General features: G+C 35.4%; 1 protein-coding gene across 1 annotated transcript in view; it reads right to left on the reverse strand.

Annotated features, from left to right (window-relative positions):
- LOC128656482 (dystonin-like) overlaps window positions 1-18,378 on the reverse strand; it is a 958,955-nt gene that overhangs the window by 31,553 nt on the left and 909,024 nt on the right. Inside the window, 5 exon segments of the mRNA XM_053710402.1 lie at window positions 917-1,111; window positions 3,109-3,268; window positions 5,560-5,729; window positions 13,912-14,031; window positions 16,221-16,427. Coding sequence (XP_053566377.1) covers window positions 917-1,111; window positions 3,109-3,268; window positions 5,560-5,729; window positions 13,912-14,031; window positions 16,221-16,427 — 852 coding nt within the window.

Here is an 18,378-nt window from a genome sequence, read left to right on the forward strand (position 1 = left end):
ATTGCAGCATTTTCCCCCCCATCCTGATAAGCTGTTATTAAAGGGACATTAAACCCTAAAAATCCTTCCAATTTACTTAATTTTCTTCATTTTCTTTTTATTCTTTGTTGAAAAGTAGGAAGGTAAGTTCAGGTGTGTGCACGTGCCTGCAGTACTATATGGCAGCAGTTTCGCAACCATACTAGATGGCAGCACTATCTAATGACATCTAGTGCACTAGGCATGTGCACGCTACTTATCTAGATATCTCTTCAACAAAGAATAACAAGAGAACAAAGCAAATTTGATAATAGAAGTAAATTGGATATTTTTTAATGGTCTACTCTATCTCAATCATGAGAAAAAAGTTGTATATTATGCCCCAAATTTTTATATCCACACCAAAAAAACTGTCACAGACTTAACAATGTGATAAAATGAAATGCATGACAAATAATACCCAAAGGGGTTACATTTTCAAAATTTAAAACAACAACATTGTCCCTGTGTTAATAATTTTATCTGCACTGGCTCTAGGAAATGCAGATGTTCTGAAGGTCACTAACGTCTAGCGCAGGCTCTAACTTGAGTAACAGCAATTTCCATTGGCTACTACTAGCAGCAACAGTGAGATCTGGAGACAATGTATTATACTAAGATATGAAACACTGTTCTTTATGAATAGAATAACCAGTTTCCTACAAAAGGCTAAGCATTAGCTACACATGATATAGCGCTTCATGCATAGTACAAGACAGCAAGCATTGAGATAACAATACACATTCATTTTACTAATTGGGCGCTGAAGCACTGCTATTAAATGACTTGCCTAAGATCATTAGTAGCTGCCAATACATAAACCACAGCAGGCTTCTCATATAAAGCCCTCTTCTCCCAATGCTTCATGTACAGTTCCAAAGGCAGAGTTTTAACCCACCTGACAAAGGGCGTCTTCTAGTCTTGTTTGTTTGGACACAGACAAGGTGCACACTGTTTCCCACCGTGTGCTTAATTCCTGCATTTGTGCCTTGACCCAGGAAGAATCATCGTGGCTTCCTTCAATTAGTTCTTTTGCAGAACGCTTAAGAGCCTGAATATTGCTGCTTCGCTTTCCCAGCTCTTTTTGGAATACCTAAAAACACAATGAAGTACTTATAAAACAGCTTAAAATGTATTGTTTCCCAGTATCTGTATGCTTAAAGGGACACTGAACCCAAATTTTTTCTTTTGTAATTCAGAAAGAGCATGCAATTTTAAGCAAATTTCTAATTTACTCCTATTATCAATTTTTATTCGTTCTCTTGCTATCATTATTTGAAAAAGAAGGCATCTAAGCTTTTTTTTGGTTTCAGTACTCTGGACAGCACTTTTTTATTGGTGGATGAATTTATCCACCAATCAGCAAGGACAACCCAGGTTGTTCACCAAAAATGGGTCGGCATCTAAACTTAAATTTTTGCATTTCAAATAAAGATACCAAGAGAATGAAGAAAATTTGATAATAGGAGTAAATTAGAAAGTTGCTTAAAATTTCATGCTCAATCTGATTCACGAAAGAAAATTTTTGGGTACAGTGTCCCTTTAACGAGAAAACAGCTTTATCATTAAAGGCATAAAATACACCTTAAGATTTTATTAGAACATTTTAGTTTGGCTTTTCTTGTAGTTTAGCTCTGAAAATTGTGGATTTTCTCATTCTCAGAAATGTTCCCTGCTACCTATCTTTCCCTTACATAAGATAATACCAAAGTTATTACATTTTAATCAACTTTTTTTAGTTAGGACATAATAACATGATTAAACTAGAGGCACATGGACAATAATTAGATATGTGAGACAAAGTATTGACAGTTTATACTAATATAACGTCTGAATTAGCTCCTGCAGATCAGCAATTGGTGGTTAAAGAAAAACAATTATGCTAACAAGATTGATTTGCTTTAGAAATGTTTAGACTTAGTTAATATATTATTCTATAATGTAATTATAAGGGGTTTGCTGTCTTTTTAAATATAAGTTTAATCAGTTAATAAAAACAAAGTCTGACTTTTTCTACAGTTGCAAAACATGATCAACTTTTGTTTGTGCCTGAACAATATTTGACTGATGGTTTAAAAGTTCTGAAATACAACCCCCGAAAAACAGTAAAATATTTGTACTCTGTTTATTTCCAATGATTAATATAATACAAAATGATAAATATTGTTGACACCAGAAACATTATGGTGCATTAACCAACCTAAAATAACTACTTAAAAGGGACATGAAACCCAAACATTTTCTTTCATGGTTCAGATAAAGGGGCCGAATTATCAAGCTCCGAATGGATGTTGATGCCCCTGTTTCCGCGCAAACCTTCAGGCTCGCCGGAAACAGAAGTTATGAAGCAGCGTTCTAAAGACCGCTGCTCCATAACTTGTCTGCCTGACACCCTCTGCTAGCAGCCGAATCTGCAGGGGGCGGCACTGCACCAAGCAGTTCATGTGCGAGCGGACATAATACGCACAATGATAAATTGGCCCCAAAGAATACAATTTTACACAACTTTCTAAATTACTTCTATTATTTTATTTGTTTCCTTCTCTTGTTATCCTTTGCTGAAAGGTTTATCTATGCAAGCTCAAGAGCAGCAAAAAAACCTAGGTTCTAGTTGCTGATTGGTGGTTGCATATATATACTGATTGTCATTGGCTCACCCATGTGTTCAGTTAGAAACCAGTAGCGCATTGCTGCTCCTTCAACAAATGATACCAAGAGAATGAAGCAAATTTGATAATGGAAGTAAACTGGAAAGTTGTTTAAAATTGTATGCTTTATCTGAATCATGAAAGAAAAATTTTGGATTTCATGTCCCTTTAACTGCATTGATAAAGACGTGGAAGAACTGTGCACAATCAGCAGGTAACATATATTCTGCTTAACCAGCATTTTCCCCACTTCCTATAAAAAACCACAAGACCCATTTTGTTTCCAAAGAAACACTGAAATATGCAATTTAAGTAAATGTACAAAACAAAGGCATGAAATAGAAACTTAAAGGCACATGGAATAGATGAGATGGAAAGATGGAAATCCACCTTTACCAGTCCTTTGTTGTGCAATTATTTTGAAGCATTCAAATGCAATTACTTTGTGGTTGTCTATGAGGTTCATCACAATATCGATGTCACCATGCACAGGCTGATCTTCAGCCAACTGGGGCTCGATCCTGTACAGCCAATCAATAAGCGCCTGGAGAGCGTCGGTAAACTGTCCTGAAAATAGTAGCGCTTCCTCCAATTTGTTTTGTCTGGCGAAACATAAAAGAATACCACAGAAATAAAGCTGTAATATTCAAAAACAAATATTTTATATTAAACATCCTAAATACCAGATATTTAGACAGTGAATTCCAAAAAAAGAGATTGTTTGCCATATGAAGATAAGTGCTGACTAATTGCTTAGCAGTTTACCACAACAATTTTCTAGCAGCTAAATGTGAGGGTATTTTTATATTTAGAAATGAGTCATAATATAATAGATGCTTATTTAGGATAGAAAGATTTAGTGTATAACTTTGTCAGTACATTTTTTAAATCATTTATATGGAGCATTGCTGTAGTTACTATATTTATACTGAAAATTGCACAAGCATTTGAAAAAGATTATAATACAACTATAAATTTTAGTTCTTAAAGGGACATAAAGGAGCAATAATAAAATGCTCTTATATAGTAGAGATTGTGTATTATTGCACAATTGGTTTTTCACAGAGATTTGGTTTTTAAGATTAAGACCAGCAATGCATTGCGGAGCTGAATATGGCAGCTAAGCCAGAGGCAGCAGATATGCGTAGCTCTAAATCACTGTCTGTGCTCAGCTTATGATGAGAAGTGCACAGCAGGTCCATAGTGGACTTTAACCTACTTGATGCGCATGACATCATGGGGCCTATTTACTATGGTGCGAGCGGAGATGATCAGATATAGGGGGTGTCAATCAACCTGATCGTATTCGTTCGGGTTGATTTCTATCCGCTGCCTCAGAGCAGACGGACAAGTTATGAAGCAGCGGTCTTTAGACTTCTGTTTCCGACGAGACATACGGAGCTTAATAATTATGCCCCATTGCATATTGTAATCTGTGTATACCCTGGATAACAATTTAAGAAAGTTAATCACATAGTTCTGTTCAAGCAATAATGCAATAATACAATAATGCAATGCTCTAGACCATTATGACCCTTATACATAATCATGCAGGGAATATTTGTATAGCTGTGTAAAGCCCCTGAGAATAAATGCTGAACATTGAAAATTGAATATGAAGTTGTGATAATATATTTTGTTTCATTTAAAGGGACATGATGTACCTAAAAGAGTGTTTTAAATACATTAATTTTTTAATGTTATTTTTGTAATACATTTTACCTGCTGCTCTTGCATATGCATCACAGAAAAATCCAGTTTAAGGAATGATAACCATAAATATAATATATACAATATTGAGTTTAAAGGACAGTCAACACCAGAATTTTTGTTGTTTAAAAAGAAAAATAATCCCTTTATTACCCATTCCCCAGTTTTGCATAAGCCAACACAGTTATAATAAAATACACGTTTTACCTCTGTAATTATCTTGTATCTAAGCTTCTGCTGACTGCCCCTTATTTCAGTTCTTTGACAGACATACAGTTAGGCCAATCAGTGCTCACTCCTAGGTCACTTTACGTGCAGTGAGCTCAATGTTATCTATATGAAACATGTGAACTAATGCCCTCTAGTGGTCAAAATGTATTCAGATTAAGAGGCAGTCTTCAAGGTCTAAGAAATTAGCATATGAAACTCCTAGTTTTAGCTTTTTAACTAAGAATACCAAGAGAACAAAGCAAAATTGTTGATAAAAGTAAATTGGGAAGTTGTTTAAAAATTGCATGCCCTATTTAAAACAGGAAAGTTTTTTTGGACTTGACTGTCCCTTTAATTGAGTTTTCCCTCGGTATCAAAACTAATTAGACTATTACAGTTAAGTTTTCAGCACCACAGTTCAAATTAATATGCCTGTATCACTTTAAAACATAAAGTTATGTTCTGGCCATGAAAACTATTACAGAAAAGTCCCTTACTAAGCAGGGAGAACTTTTAAATCCATCCCAAAAGAAAACTATATTCAAACTACAGGAATTTACTGTTTATTCGTGTGTTTCCAAACCAAGACAAAAATAGAGACCATGTTTGCATATATTATAAGTTTTAAATGTAAAAATCTAACACATAAAAATGTGTAAAAATTATTTTAAGCTCCCAGGATGATGCAACGTGCTGTACAAAAACGATATCTAGTCATGAGACAGCGAGAAACCACAATGTGTCTCTTGTTTCCTCTGGGCGTGTGGGATGATGTCATGTTAATTGTGAATGATTGCATCTCGGGTCTAAAGGCCATGAGATTTAATAGGGTGATCTCACATGCCTTTGATACAGAAGTGATTCTTTTCACAAGAACACTTTTAATCTCTGTATGAGATACATTTGTTCAATATAGAAACATTTGTGAGTAATATTTCTACTTCATAGATGTCAAAAAACATATACTCCTTACCTTTCCACAGATTTCCCACACACAGTATCCCACTTGTCTCTTATCTCACACAGCATGTCATCTAACGTTTGAATATCATCATTGAGGGAAGCTTTTTCCTTTAGCGCGCGTCCACTTCTTGCAGTAGTGTCATAAACTGAATGTTTGGCGCCAACAGTTTTTTGGAATTCCTAAATGTAATGACAGAAAATCCATATTAAACAGATTTCTCACCTCCGTTTTCTTCTTAAATCTCGTCATTTTTCTTTTCTTTTCAGAAGACATAAAACAACAGTAAATGCAAGAGAAAGATTTCATGAAACGATGACAGAGAATTTGAGATGGCTCCATCTGGCATCAAAAAGAAGTATATAGATCTTAATCGCGAGGAAGACTGCATATTTGTACTAGATCATCATCATAATGTTTTAAACAGAACATTTTGCTCATATTGAAAATGTTCCAAATGTATGCATTATAGTTCTCTGAAGTGATATGTAGTAGAAATGACATTATTCATTTGTCTAAAGTGTGCCAGAGAACAATTCTTTTGTTGATAGAATTATTTGATTTTTAACTCAACAAATTACATACTACATGGTCTCTATATTTTAAACACACTTATATCTAAATTCCTCATAAAAATGTTTCATTAAGCACAGAAAAGAAATGCAACATACATTAAATATTCAGTCACATTGTGTTTTCTGTAATTTAACTGAAAATTGTGATTTTCCCATTACCACAAGAGGACACTGCATACATAAATATGCTGCAGGTCACACACACAATGATTGCTCTGATAATTGCAATAGCTTGGTTACATCTAGCCTTGGATTTTTAAATGCTTCTCAAATGTCCCAATGCTAATCTTTTTCAATGCTTAATTGCTAATATTTACAATATATACAGGAAATTTAATTACCGGAATTTGATAGGGGGAGTCAAAATGAAAGTTTTATGATTCAGCTAGAACATGTAATTTTAAACAACATTCTAGTTTACAGGGAGTGCAGAATTATTAGGCAAGTTGTATTTTTGAGGATTAATTTTATTATTAAACAACAACCATGTTCTCAATGAACCCAAAAAACTCATTAATATCAAAGCTGAATAGTTTTGGAAGTAGTTTTTAGTTTGTTTTTAGTTATAGCTATTTTAGGGGGATATCTGTGTGTGCAGGTGACTATTACTGTGCATAATTATTAGGCAACTTAACAAAAAACAAATATATACCCATTTCAATTATTTATTTTTACCAGTGAAACCAATATAACATCTCAACATTCACAAATATACATTTCTGACATTCAAAAACAAAACAAAATCAAATCAGTGACCAATATAGCCACCTTTCTTTGCAAGGACACTCAAAAGCCTGCCATCCATGGATTCTGTCAGTGTTTTGATCTGTTCACCATCAACAGTGCGTGCAGCAGCAACCACAGCCTCCCAGACACTGTTCAGAGAGGTGTACTGTTTTCCCTCCTTGTAAATCTCACATTTGATGATGGACCACAGGTTCTCAATGGGGTTCAGATCAGGTGAACAAGGAGGCCATGTCATTAGATTTTCTTCTTTTATACCCTTTCTTGCCAGCCACGCTGTGGAGTACTTGGACGTGTGTGATGGAGCATTGTCCTGCATGAAAATCATGTTTTTCTTGAAGGATGCAGACTTCTTCCTGTACCACTGCTTGAAGAAGGTGTCTTCCAGAAACTGGCAGTAGGACTGGGAGTTGAGCTTGACTCCATCCTCAACCCGAAAAGGCCCCACAAGCTCATCTTTGATGATACCAGCCCAAACCAGTACTCCACCTAAACCTTGCTGGCGTCTGAGTCGGACTGGAGCTCTCTGCCCTTTACCAATCCAGCCACGGGCCCATCCATTTGGCCCATCAAGACTCACTCTCATTTCATCAGTCCATAAAACCTTAGAAAAATCAGTCTTGAGATATTTCTTGGCCCAGTCTTGACGTTTCAGCTTGTGTGTCTTGTTCAGTGGTGGTCGTCTTTCAGCCTTTCTTACCTTGGCCATGTCTCTGAGTATTGCACACCTTGTGCTTTTGGGCACTCCAGTGATGTTGCAGCTCTGAAATATGGCCAAACTGGTGGCAAGTGGCATCTTGGCAGCTGCACGCTTGACTTTTCTCAGTTCATGGGCAGTTATTTTGCGCCTTGGTTTTTCCACACGCTTCTTGCGACCCTGTTGACTATTTTGAATGAAACGCTTGATTGTTCGATGATCACGCTTCAGAAGCTTTGCAATTTTAAGAGTGCTGCATCCCTCTGCAAGATATCTCACTATTTTTGACTTTTCTGAGCCTGTCAAGTACTTCTTTTGGCCCATTTTTCCAAAGGAAAGGAAGTTGCCTAATAATTATGCACACCTGATATAGGGTGTTGATGTCATTAGACCACACCCCTTCTCATTACAGAGATGCACATCACCTAATATGTTTAATTGGTAGTAGGCTTTCGAGCCTATACAGCTTGGAGTAAGACAACATGCATAAAGAGGATGATGTGGTCAAAATACTCATTGCCTAATAATTCTGCACTCCCTGTACTTCGGCTTGCAACTGTGCTTAATTTTTTTGGCAAAAGAGTTAAAGAGCATACATAGGAAGACTCCGGAAGCTAGATGCTGATTGGTGACTGCACATATATGATTCTTTTAAATGACTCGCCAGATGTGTTCAGCAAGCTCCTAGCACTGCATTGCTGTTCCTGAGACAACTTAGGTATATCAAGAGACCAAAGCAAAATTCATAATAGAAGTAAACTCGAAAACTGCTTAAAATTGCATTCTCTGTCTTAATCTTTAGACTTTACTGTCCCTTTAAATTGTTTTAATCAGCCTTTGCACATTATTCTTGTAATGTTACATTTAGTATTTTATATATTGTCTAAGCAGCATGGATACAAATCTATTTTATAATTATATTCCTTAAAACATAAATAAATACCCATAGGACTTTATTAAACTCGCGATCACACTGTATAGGATGTAGGAAACAGTGAGTGTATAAAATAATAATAAGGTAACAAAGCATTTATTTCACTAACAATAAACCCTATACATAGTTTTTTTATTATTAATGTTTACTATTTATTATATTTATCAGATTTTGTTAAGAAAAAAACTGGAATAAAAATAATTTTTGGTTATATTTAGGTATCACATTATTATATATTTTTGTTAAGACCAACAATCAGTATCAGTTTAGTAATAAAGAGAACTTCTGGAAACATAGTAATGGAATTACCATGAAGAAAATAAGTGTAACATAATTACTGCTAAATACTATTAAACCATTTTAAACTATTCTAACATCCAAAACATATTTTCTTTTAATAAGGCAGCACTTAGTGTAAGCTCGATAACCTTTGATTTGTACTGAAGAGACACATTTTATATCATATAATTACTCACTTAAAATCTATTAAATTCTCAAATATGTTTATACATGCCATGTTTTCTGCTCTGTAGCATAGTAATTCAGCAAGGATCTTGTGTAAATTCCAGATAGGTCATTAAAAATCAAGAATATGTCTGCTATAAACACATCATTTTTTTATTCCCAATTACACCTCAATTATGCCTGTTTTTTTAATTATCCAGTAATTACAAGTGGCGGCAGAAATAATCCTAACTCCTCCATTTTCTATTCTCCCAGATGGGAAAATGTATGTTCCCATATAAATCTTTGAAACAATTACAAATACTTATGTATGTAGGTACAATGTCTATTTGTTCAAGCTCAGACTTAGCATTAATATCTGGTTCAAAAAGCTGTAAAGTTTATATAAGATTCTTATGTGGTATTGGAAAATGACTTATGCTGGTTTTGTATATGTCAGATAATCCTTTAAAACTACATGTATGAAATCTATGTGGTAAAGATATTATAACTGCAATTTAAATTGCATAGAAAGTCATCATCTTTCTTTGTTAATTTTGGGCCAGATTACGAGTGGAGCGTAAAAGTTTGCGCACGAGCGATAAGAGGTTTATCTCGGGTGTTTGCACTCATCAAGTTTACCGCTGTATTTACGCTAGACTGATTACCGCATTCTCAGAGCTCTGGTTATAAGTGTCACAAAACACATCAAAAATACATTACAAAGTACACTTACACTCATACTAATACCATCCAAATAAAATTATTAAAAAAAACAAACAAAACAAAAGTTATAAGGGCTCAAAGATATGAGGCCTCAGGTGTTAGAAAAAAAGGCTTCAAAGGGCTTTATAAACATAAAGATACATACATATACATGTCTAGAGATGTCTATGTATGTACAGTATGTGTATGTATGTCTTTATGTGTGTACATATGTATTTATAAGTGTATATATGTATTTATAGACATATATACACATGTAAACACATAAATACATATGTACACACACGCATATATATATATGTGTGTGCATTGGAGTCCTTTACAGTTACAGTAAGTAGATGAAAATATGAAAAAAACATATTTTGGCAATATTAATTTTTAATTAAGGTTTTAACTATATATTTACTGTAAATATTTGACATTCCTATTGGTCTGCACATAGCAGACGATGCTCCATGTATTTCTAAATATATATTCCTATATATATCTTTATATACCTATACCTATATATAACCATGTGTGTATATATATATATATATATATATATATATATATATATATATATATATATGTATTTATGAATACATAGAACATATTCTTCTATGTGAAGAACATTGTAAGGTGAAATATTCATATTTTAATGTGGGGTTAGCGCACATGAGAATATGCAATCGTGTTTGCAGCTGCTGGTGCAATGCCGCCCCCGTACTTGATCGGGTTGATTTTCAGCGATGTCTGTCCGCCTGTTCAGAGCTTTATAACTGCTGTTTCTGGCGAGCCTGCCACCGCCGCCCCTAACTAAACCGCCAGCCCCCACATCGCCATTACTAAATAAACCTATTAACCCCTAAACCACCAGCCCCTCCACATCGCCACTAATAAATTAAACTATTAACCCCTAAACTTTATATTACAATTACAATATCCCTATCTTAAAATAAATAAAAACTTACCTGTGAAATTAAAAAAAACAAATTTTAAACTAACAATTAACCAAACATAACTATTATACTAAATTATTATACTAAAATTAAAATAACTACCAATTAAAAAAACTAAAATACACATTAAAAAAACCTAACGCTACTAAAATAATTTAAGTCTAAAATTACAAAAAATAAAAAATACTAAATAATGAAAAATAACAAACACTAAATTATGAAAAATAACAAAAACAAAATGATCAAAAATAAAAACAATTACACCTAATCTAAAAGCCCTATAAAAATAAAAAAGCCCCCCCAAAACAAAACACCCCTAGCCTACAATAAACTACCAATAGCCCTTAAAATGGCCTTTTGTAGGGCATTGCCCTAAAGAAATCAGCTCTTTTACCTGTAAAAAAATACAAAGACCCCACAACAGTAAAACCACCAGCCAATTCAAACCCCCCAAAATAAAAAATCTAACTCTAACAAAAACCTAAGCTACCCATTGCCCTCAAAAGGGCATTCAGCTCTTTTACATTGCCCTGAAAAGCCATTCAGCTCAAACCCTAATCTAAATATAAAAAACATCCAAAAACACTAACCCCCCAAAGATCCTCTTACAGTTTCTGTAAGTCTGGACATCCATCCTCATCCAGGCGGCAAAAAGGTCTTCATCCAGGCGGCATCTTCTATATTCATCGGTCACCGTATTCAAATCAGCCAATAGAATTTCAGTAGCTCTCATCCTATTGGCTAATTTGAACAGCCAATAGGATTTCAGTAGCTCTTACCCTATTGGCTGATTTGAATTTCAAGAATCAAATCAGCCAATAGGAATGCAAGGGACACCATTTTGAAAAGGTTCCCTTGCATTGAAGATCCAGTGTACGGCAGTGACCATATGAAGAGGACGCTCCGCCCGGGATGTCTTAAAGGATGGATCCTCTCCGCTCCGCTGGGATGAAGATAGAAGACGCCACCTGGATCAAGATAGAAGACACCGCTTGGATGAAGACTTCTCGCCGCCTGGATGAAGACTTCTCGCCGCCTGGATGAGGATGGATGTCCGGATTTCAGAAAATGAGAGTGGATCTTCGAGGGTTAGTGTTAGGTTTTTTTTTTTTTTTCTTAGATTAGGGTTAGGGCTTTTTTTAAAAAACTGAATGCCCTTTTCAGGGCAATGTAAAAGAGCTGAATGCCCTTTTAAGGGCAATGCCCATACAAATGCCCTTTTCAGGGCAATGGGTAACAGGTTTTTGTTAGTTAGGTTTTTTATTTTGGGGGGTTGATTGGCTGGTGGGTTTTACTGTTGGGGGTGTTTGTATTTTTTTACAGATAAAGAGCTTATTTCTTTAAGGCAATGCCCTACAAAAAGGCCATTTTTAAGGGCTATTGGGTAGTTTATTGTAGGCTAGGCGGTGTTTATTTTTCATAATTTAGTATTTTTTATTTTTTGTAATTTTAGACTTAAATTATTTTAGTAGCGTTAGGTTTTTTTAATGTGTATTTTAGTTTTTTAATTGGTAGTTATTTTAATTTTAGTATAATAGTTATGTTAGGTTAACTGTTAGTTTAAAATTAGGTTTTTTTAATTTCACAGGTAAGTTTTTTATTTATTTTAAGATAGGGATATTGCAAGTGTAATATAAAGTTAGGGGAGGCTGGCGGTTTTAGGTGGTTAATAGGTTAAGTTAGTGGCAGCGATGGCGGTGAGTGGCAGAATAGGGGTTAATAACGTTTATTATAGTTGTGGTGGATGTGGGCAGGTGGCAGATTAGGGGTTAATTACGTTTTTAAATAGTGTTTGTGATGCGGGAGGGCCTCGGTTTAGGAGTTAATGGGTAGTTTATGGGTATTAGTGTACTTTTTAAAACTTTAGTTATGAGTTTTGTGAAAAATTTTTGTTACACAAATACCATAACTACTGCTTTCAGATAGCGGAATGGATCGTGTCGGTATAGGCTGTAATGCAAGCTTTTTAGCCTCACTGCACAACCTGTAATACTGGTGCTATGGAAATTCCACGCAAAAACTTTTGAGTGCGGGATTGACGTTGCGTTACAGGCTACAATGCTTGCGGTATAGCTATACCAACACGACTCGTAATGGCTGCATAACTGTTTTTACGCAAAAACTCATACTCTAGGTGACTGTGAATTGAACCTCACCAAATACATCAAACCGGGGAAGGAGTGGCAGATGTAAGGAAAAGCTTTGGTAACGTTCCATCTGAGCATTGTTTAGCACTTTCTTTTTTGTTTTCTAGCCACCAGCATAGGAGTTAACATGTGTAGAACCGCCACACGTTGAGTTGGAGGTTTGCCCTTATCCTCTATGCTAGAAGCTATATTGTAGAGGTGCTACAATACCATGACCGGCACTTTACTTCATTTGGAGGATACTCTTACTCTACATGTCTCTACCCCAGCACTGTTCTTACGGTGCTGAGCCGTGTGTGGCTGTGGCATAATTTTGCAGGCACTTTGTACTATACTGTATTTCTAAGAGTGAGTAGTGATCTAGTGTGATTCCCACACCAGTGCTATTTTGTCAGTGCGGTGCAGGATCTTGCTGTGGTGTGTTGTTGGTTCCGGTCCTCTCTCGCCAGTTTGATGTATTTGGTGGGGTTTGATTCACAGTGTTCTTTCTCCTTGCTTGGGGTTTTAGTAGTTCTGTCATTACTGTATATGTTGTGTGCTATTTATTTTGCTTTGTATACTGACAGCAGCACTAGGAATTTTTAAGCTTTATTGTATCTGGTATAGTTGGGAGATAATTGCTTCTTCCATTCACTGGGAGATGTATCATTTTAAACAGGAATAATTCTACATGGAGTAAATAAACAATGAGGAGCAACCTACATACACTAAACAGAGGTGTCCAATTATATGTATACATATTAACACTAATAGTTGTAAGTTAAACTAGCTGCACTAGTTATGTAGAGCAAAAAAATGTGTACCATCTCTATTCATCAGAACACATCAATCAGACAACGCTGGGCTAAATATCTGACAAATGAATAAATCCTTTTATTTCAAATCTTGGATTGCAAAGATCCAGAGCTGTATAACTTGTAAGAAGCAACATTCTTACTGCAAATTAAAATGATCAATGTATAAACCCTTGCCATTGTAATGCCCTATACAAGGTTTAGTGAACATGAGAATTAGTACTGATAGACATTTTATATCAGGCCTTTTCAAACAACACTTACACATAATTTACTGGTGTACAGCTAAAACTGTAACATGCTATATATTGTGTAAATATCCAATTAAATATTGGCTTACAATTTTTGTTAATATAACCCACCTTATGTGTTGCTAACTGTGTCTTGATTTTGTCAGGCTCATTTGAAATTTCAAGTTCTGAATCCAAGATCTTTTCTGATTCTTCCAGCCAATCCATAAGTTTGTGAAATGCTTCATGAAACTATAAAAAAACAATATAAATGTTGATGTATATGGATAGATAATGTATTTATAACAGGGGTGGTTCATACTTTTATGAGATGAGGACAATCTTTGGTAAGTTTGTCATTGTAACCTAGTGATGCATGTGCTAAGCATACGAAAACCTGAGTTTGCACAAGAAATACAACCTTACAAGAATGTCAACCTTTTTTAACCCCTAGATGATGCTATTAGGACATCCCATGCTATCCCAAAAGTGCTGGGCTTAAATGCCTTAAGGATAGCATGGAACGGCCTAACTTTTTCGGTGTCCTGCTCCCTCCTGCTTTAAGACGTTGAAAAAAAATCTGACCGGTGGATGTGCCTAGTATCGAAGGCAGGCCCCCATGATCCGATCCCAGTATTGAAGTCACATGATCGCATGATTTATTTTTGCCATCAAATGTTTACATTGGAACTTCGTTCCGATCTTCAACACTTGCTCCTGTCTTGAAGGGGCTAATTGAGGCCACTGTAGGGGTGTAAATATACTTTCACAAAATACAGTTCTACGTTTGTTTTAACTTGAGGCCATACTGTATTGACTGGCTGAGAGGAAAATGGGAAATTACACAAAAGTCACACCTGGTCTAGAAGAAAAGTCTTCTTAACACTTATGATAGACTTACCAAAGTATCTCATATCAGTAAAGGGACAGTAAACGTACTATGTGCAGAATTATGTAGAGGCACCTGTAAAAAAAATAACGAAAACTAAAGATTTTGAGGCCCATTTATCAAGCTCCGAATGGAACTTGAGGGCCCGTGTTTCTGGTGAGTCTTCAGACTCGCCAGAAACAGCAGTTATGAAGCAGCGGTCAAAAGACCACTGCTCCATAACCCTGTCCACCTGCTCTGAGCAGGCGGACAGGAATCGCCACAATTCAACCCGATAAAGTACGATCGGGTTGATTGACACCCCCTGCTGGCTGGCCGCGAGTCTGCAGGGGGCGGGGTTGCACCAGCAGCTCACAAGAGCTGCTGGTGCAATGCTGAATACAGAGAGCGTATTGCTCTCCGCATTCAGCGAGGTCTGTCGGACCTGATCCGACAGACCTTTGATAAATTGGCCTCTTAACCTCCCCAAAAGTTTACTTACCTTACCTTCATCCATTCCTCTTCTGCTCCTCTGTGTTTTTATTTTAAAGCACATCACGGGTTTTGCTGTTATTAGGGAGAACAATCGCGCAATTAAACTAAATTATTGCACTCCCACGGTGGGTAAACCTGTCAGATGCTTAACCTAGCACAGGAGCATGATACATTTTGTTCCACTGCATGATTTGGTGGCTAGAAATTAGACAGCAAGATTGTGACGCACCTTTGAATAAAAAAAAAGAGGAGCAAACGAGGATGCTGATGAAGGTAAGGTAAGTAAACTTTTGGGGGATGGTTAAATATTTAATTTTCTTTATTTTTTTTATAGGTTCAGCTAGGTTAATGTTACACAATTCTGCTCATAGTGCACATAGTGCAGAATTATGTAATATTAATAACTATCTTTACTGTCCCTTTAAGAATAATAACATCTATTTATACATTCTTCCTTCAAATTTTGTGGTTGACAGGAATAATAAGAAATTGTGTACTACAAATATTGGTACCATTCACAAATCCTGTGGAAACGTTTATCTAATGATTTTCAAAAGATATTCACCATTAAAGTTAAAAGGATTGTTATCATTATTCTGAAATTATATCACCAAATGAATGTCTCTATATATCATCCACTATTATCATTATACAATATTACCATTATATTTTATAATCATTATATTATTATACACAATTATATAAAATGCTTTCCCAAAGTCAAAACTATTGTATACATATGTAAAGACTATGGGGCCGATTTATTAATCAGCGGATGCTGCTCATTCCGTGCGAGCCTTCTGGCTCACCGTAATCAGGAGTTAAGAAGCAGCGGTCATAAGACCGCTGCTTCTTAACCCGTCCGTCAATTCTGAGGTGGCAGACTGCAATCATCCCGATCAGATATGATCTGGATGTTTGACACCCCCTGCTAGCGGCCGATTGGCCATGAATGTGCATGGGGAGGCATTGCACAAGCATTTCACATTTATCAATGTTGGGTGGACATGATTCGCTACAGCCATATAATAAATCGGCCCCTATGAACCAACAAACTGGTTTACATTGCTCACTCTACCTGTTTGGCTCTTTTTCGGGCGTCATCCAAAGCACGTCCTCTTTCCAAAGAGCGCTGAACTACATTTTCCCATCGGCTTTGTACACTTATCAGTAAATTTTTAATCAGGACAACATCTTGTTTTTGACTGAAATATTTCAAATGATTTCCAGTTTTATCCAGTTCCAATATTTGATCTCGATGTGCGTTAACCTCTGTAACAAAGACCTGAAATGAAACCAATAAACTATTAGCAGTGTAATTACAGTATACATTAATTAAACATTAATTCAAAGTAATTATCCTTTAATTCCAAACCTCAAAATGAATGTCATTATTAAACCAATAATATACTATAAGCTAAGAACAATTTAAAAAATGAACGTGAGTTTAAAGTTTCAAGCTTAGGCAGCTAATGGCTATAAACTGCATTGAGCTTATACACCGGCCTAGATTGGCTATGATATCAGAAGTCAGAAAGATGAGAGAAAAACAATAAACATCAGGATTACGTTTTGTTGATGTAAGAATAAATTATAATGTGCCAGAAAGGTGTTTCAAGTTAAAGGGTCAATTCACCCAAAAATGTTGTTTACAAGTAGCTTGTTTACCCTTATTGCTGCATATGAAATAGCTGATTTAGCCCATGGTATCCCCACATATACTGAAACTTTCTATACTGGAGTCTATGCTATTGATAAACCTAAGTAAACACAGCTAGCAGAATAAATTACACTACCAGGGGGTGCAGGATAGTTAAGTACTAAAATGATTGTATTGTATTGAGCTTTGGTTTTCAAGACAAATATAAGATAAGGAATCAAGTGTGTGTACACAAAGTGATAACATAATAAGATCTGATATTGCCTGCAAGTGCAACCCATTGTAATAGGCTGTGGTTTAAAAGAACAAAACCAACATACTTACATATACACAAATAAACCTGAAAATGCAATTTCTCATACATTTTATACTCTGCAGCTGGTATAACAAGTCATTGAAAATACATTCATATAAAAAAAATACAGTGTACTGTCCCTTTAAAGAGCCACTAAAGTCAAGTTTCATGATTCAGATAGAGCATGCAATTTAAAACAACTTTCCAAAATACCATTATCAAAACAAGCTCCTCTTTTTATATGCACGCTTTCTGAGACCCCAGCTCCTACTCAGCAAGCGTAAGAATTCACTGTATATACGTATATGCATTTTGTGATTGGCTGATGCCGGTCACATAATGCAGAGGGAAAAAAAGTGCAAATAACTTTGAAATTTGCCAGAAAATATTCTGCAGCTCATTTCATATTCAAAGTAAGTACTATTGCATTGTCCTTTTATTGTATAATATTGAATTATACTGTATTTAGTGGTCCTTTAAATCTTACGAGATTGCCTTGGATGTTTCAATATTGAGATGAGCACTCTTGGCAATGGGAAATTCCCTTTAAATATAGATAAATGTTTCAGTAGAAACAATAGAATCTCAATGAGATCTGAGTGAAGTTGTCTTTAAATGGACATTGTACTTTAAAATGTGTTTCCCCTTAATGAGTTTACAATAATTTGTTACAGCTACAGATTTTAAATGAATGGGGAAATTATCTTTTAGGTGTATTTTTGTAAATGAAATAGATGTCTCTGGTAATTAAAACCACAATCCCATCAAATAGGCTCATTAGCTTACATCTCTATATTTATACCAAATCCTCATCTTCTCTCTATACACAGTGAGACTAATACTTACAGAAAACAATGAAATAAAAACATTTTAGTATGTCTCTGTCCCAAATCCAAACTTGGAATGTAATTTCTTCTAAATATTCTTGCGTATGCTTTTTTATAACCAGAACTTAAGTAATGCAGTTTTCATTATAGGTGGGAATACAACAGGCATAAGGTAAATGAGCTATTTTTAAACAATTAAATACAATCCAGCAGGTAAAATTGATCATTGATGCCATTTTAAAGGGGAGGAAAACGAATCACAGTATACTGCCCCTTTCAGTTATCTCACTTAGGATTTACCTTCAGTTCACCACAGTTTGGACTCGGGATGGATTTCAGATCATTACATTGCTAGTAATAGAAGATTATTCACTAACCCTGTGTATTTGCCTGATTTATTAAATGAATTTTCAGATAAAACATTTAACAACTGTAATGTGTTCACCAATGGAAT

Source organism: Bombina bombina, chromosome 4 (genome assembly GCF_027579735.1).
Source record: "Bombina bombina isolate aBomBom1 chromosome 4, aBomBom1.pri, whole genome shotgun sequence".
Classification (NCBI taxonomy): domain Eukaryota; kingdom Metazoa; phylum Chordata; class Amphibia; order Anura; family Bombinatoridae; genus Bombina; species Bombina bombina.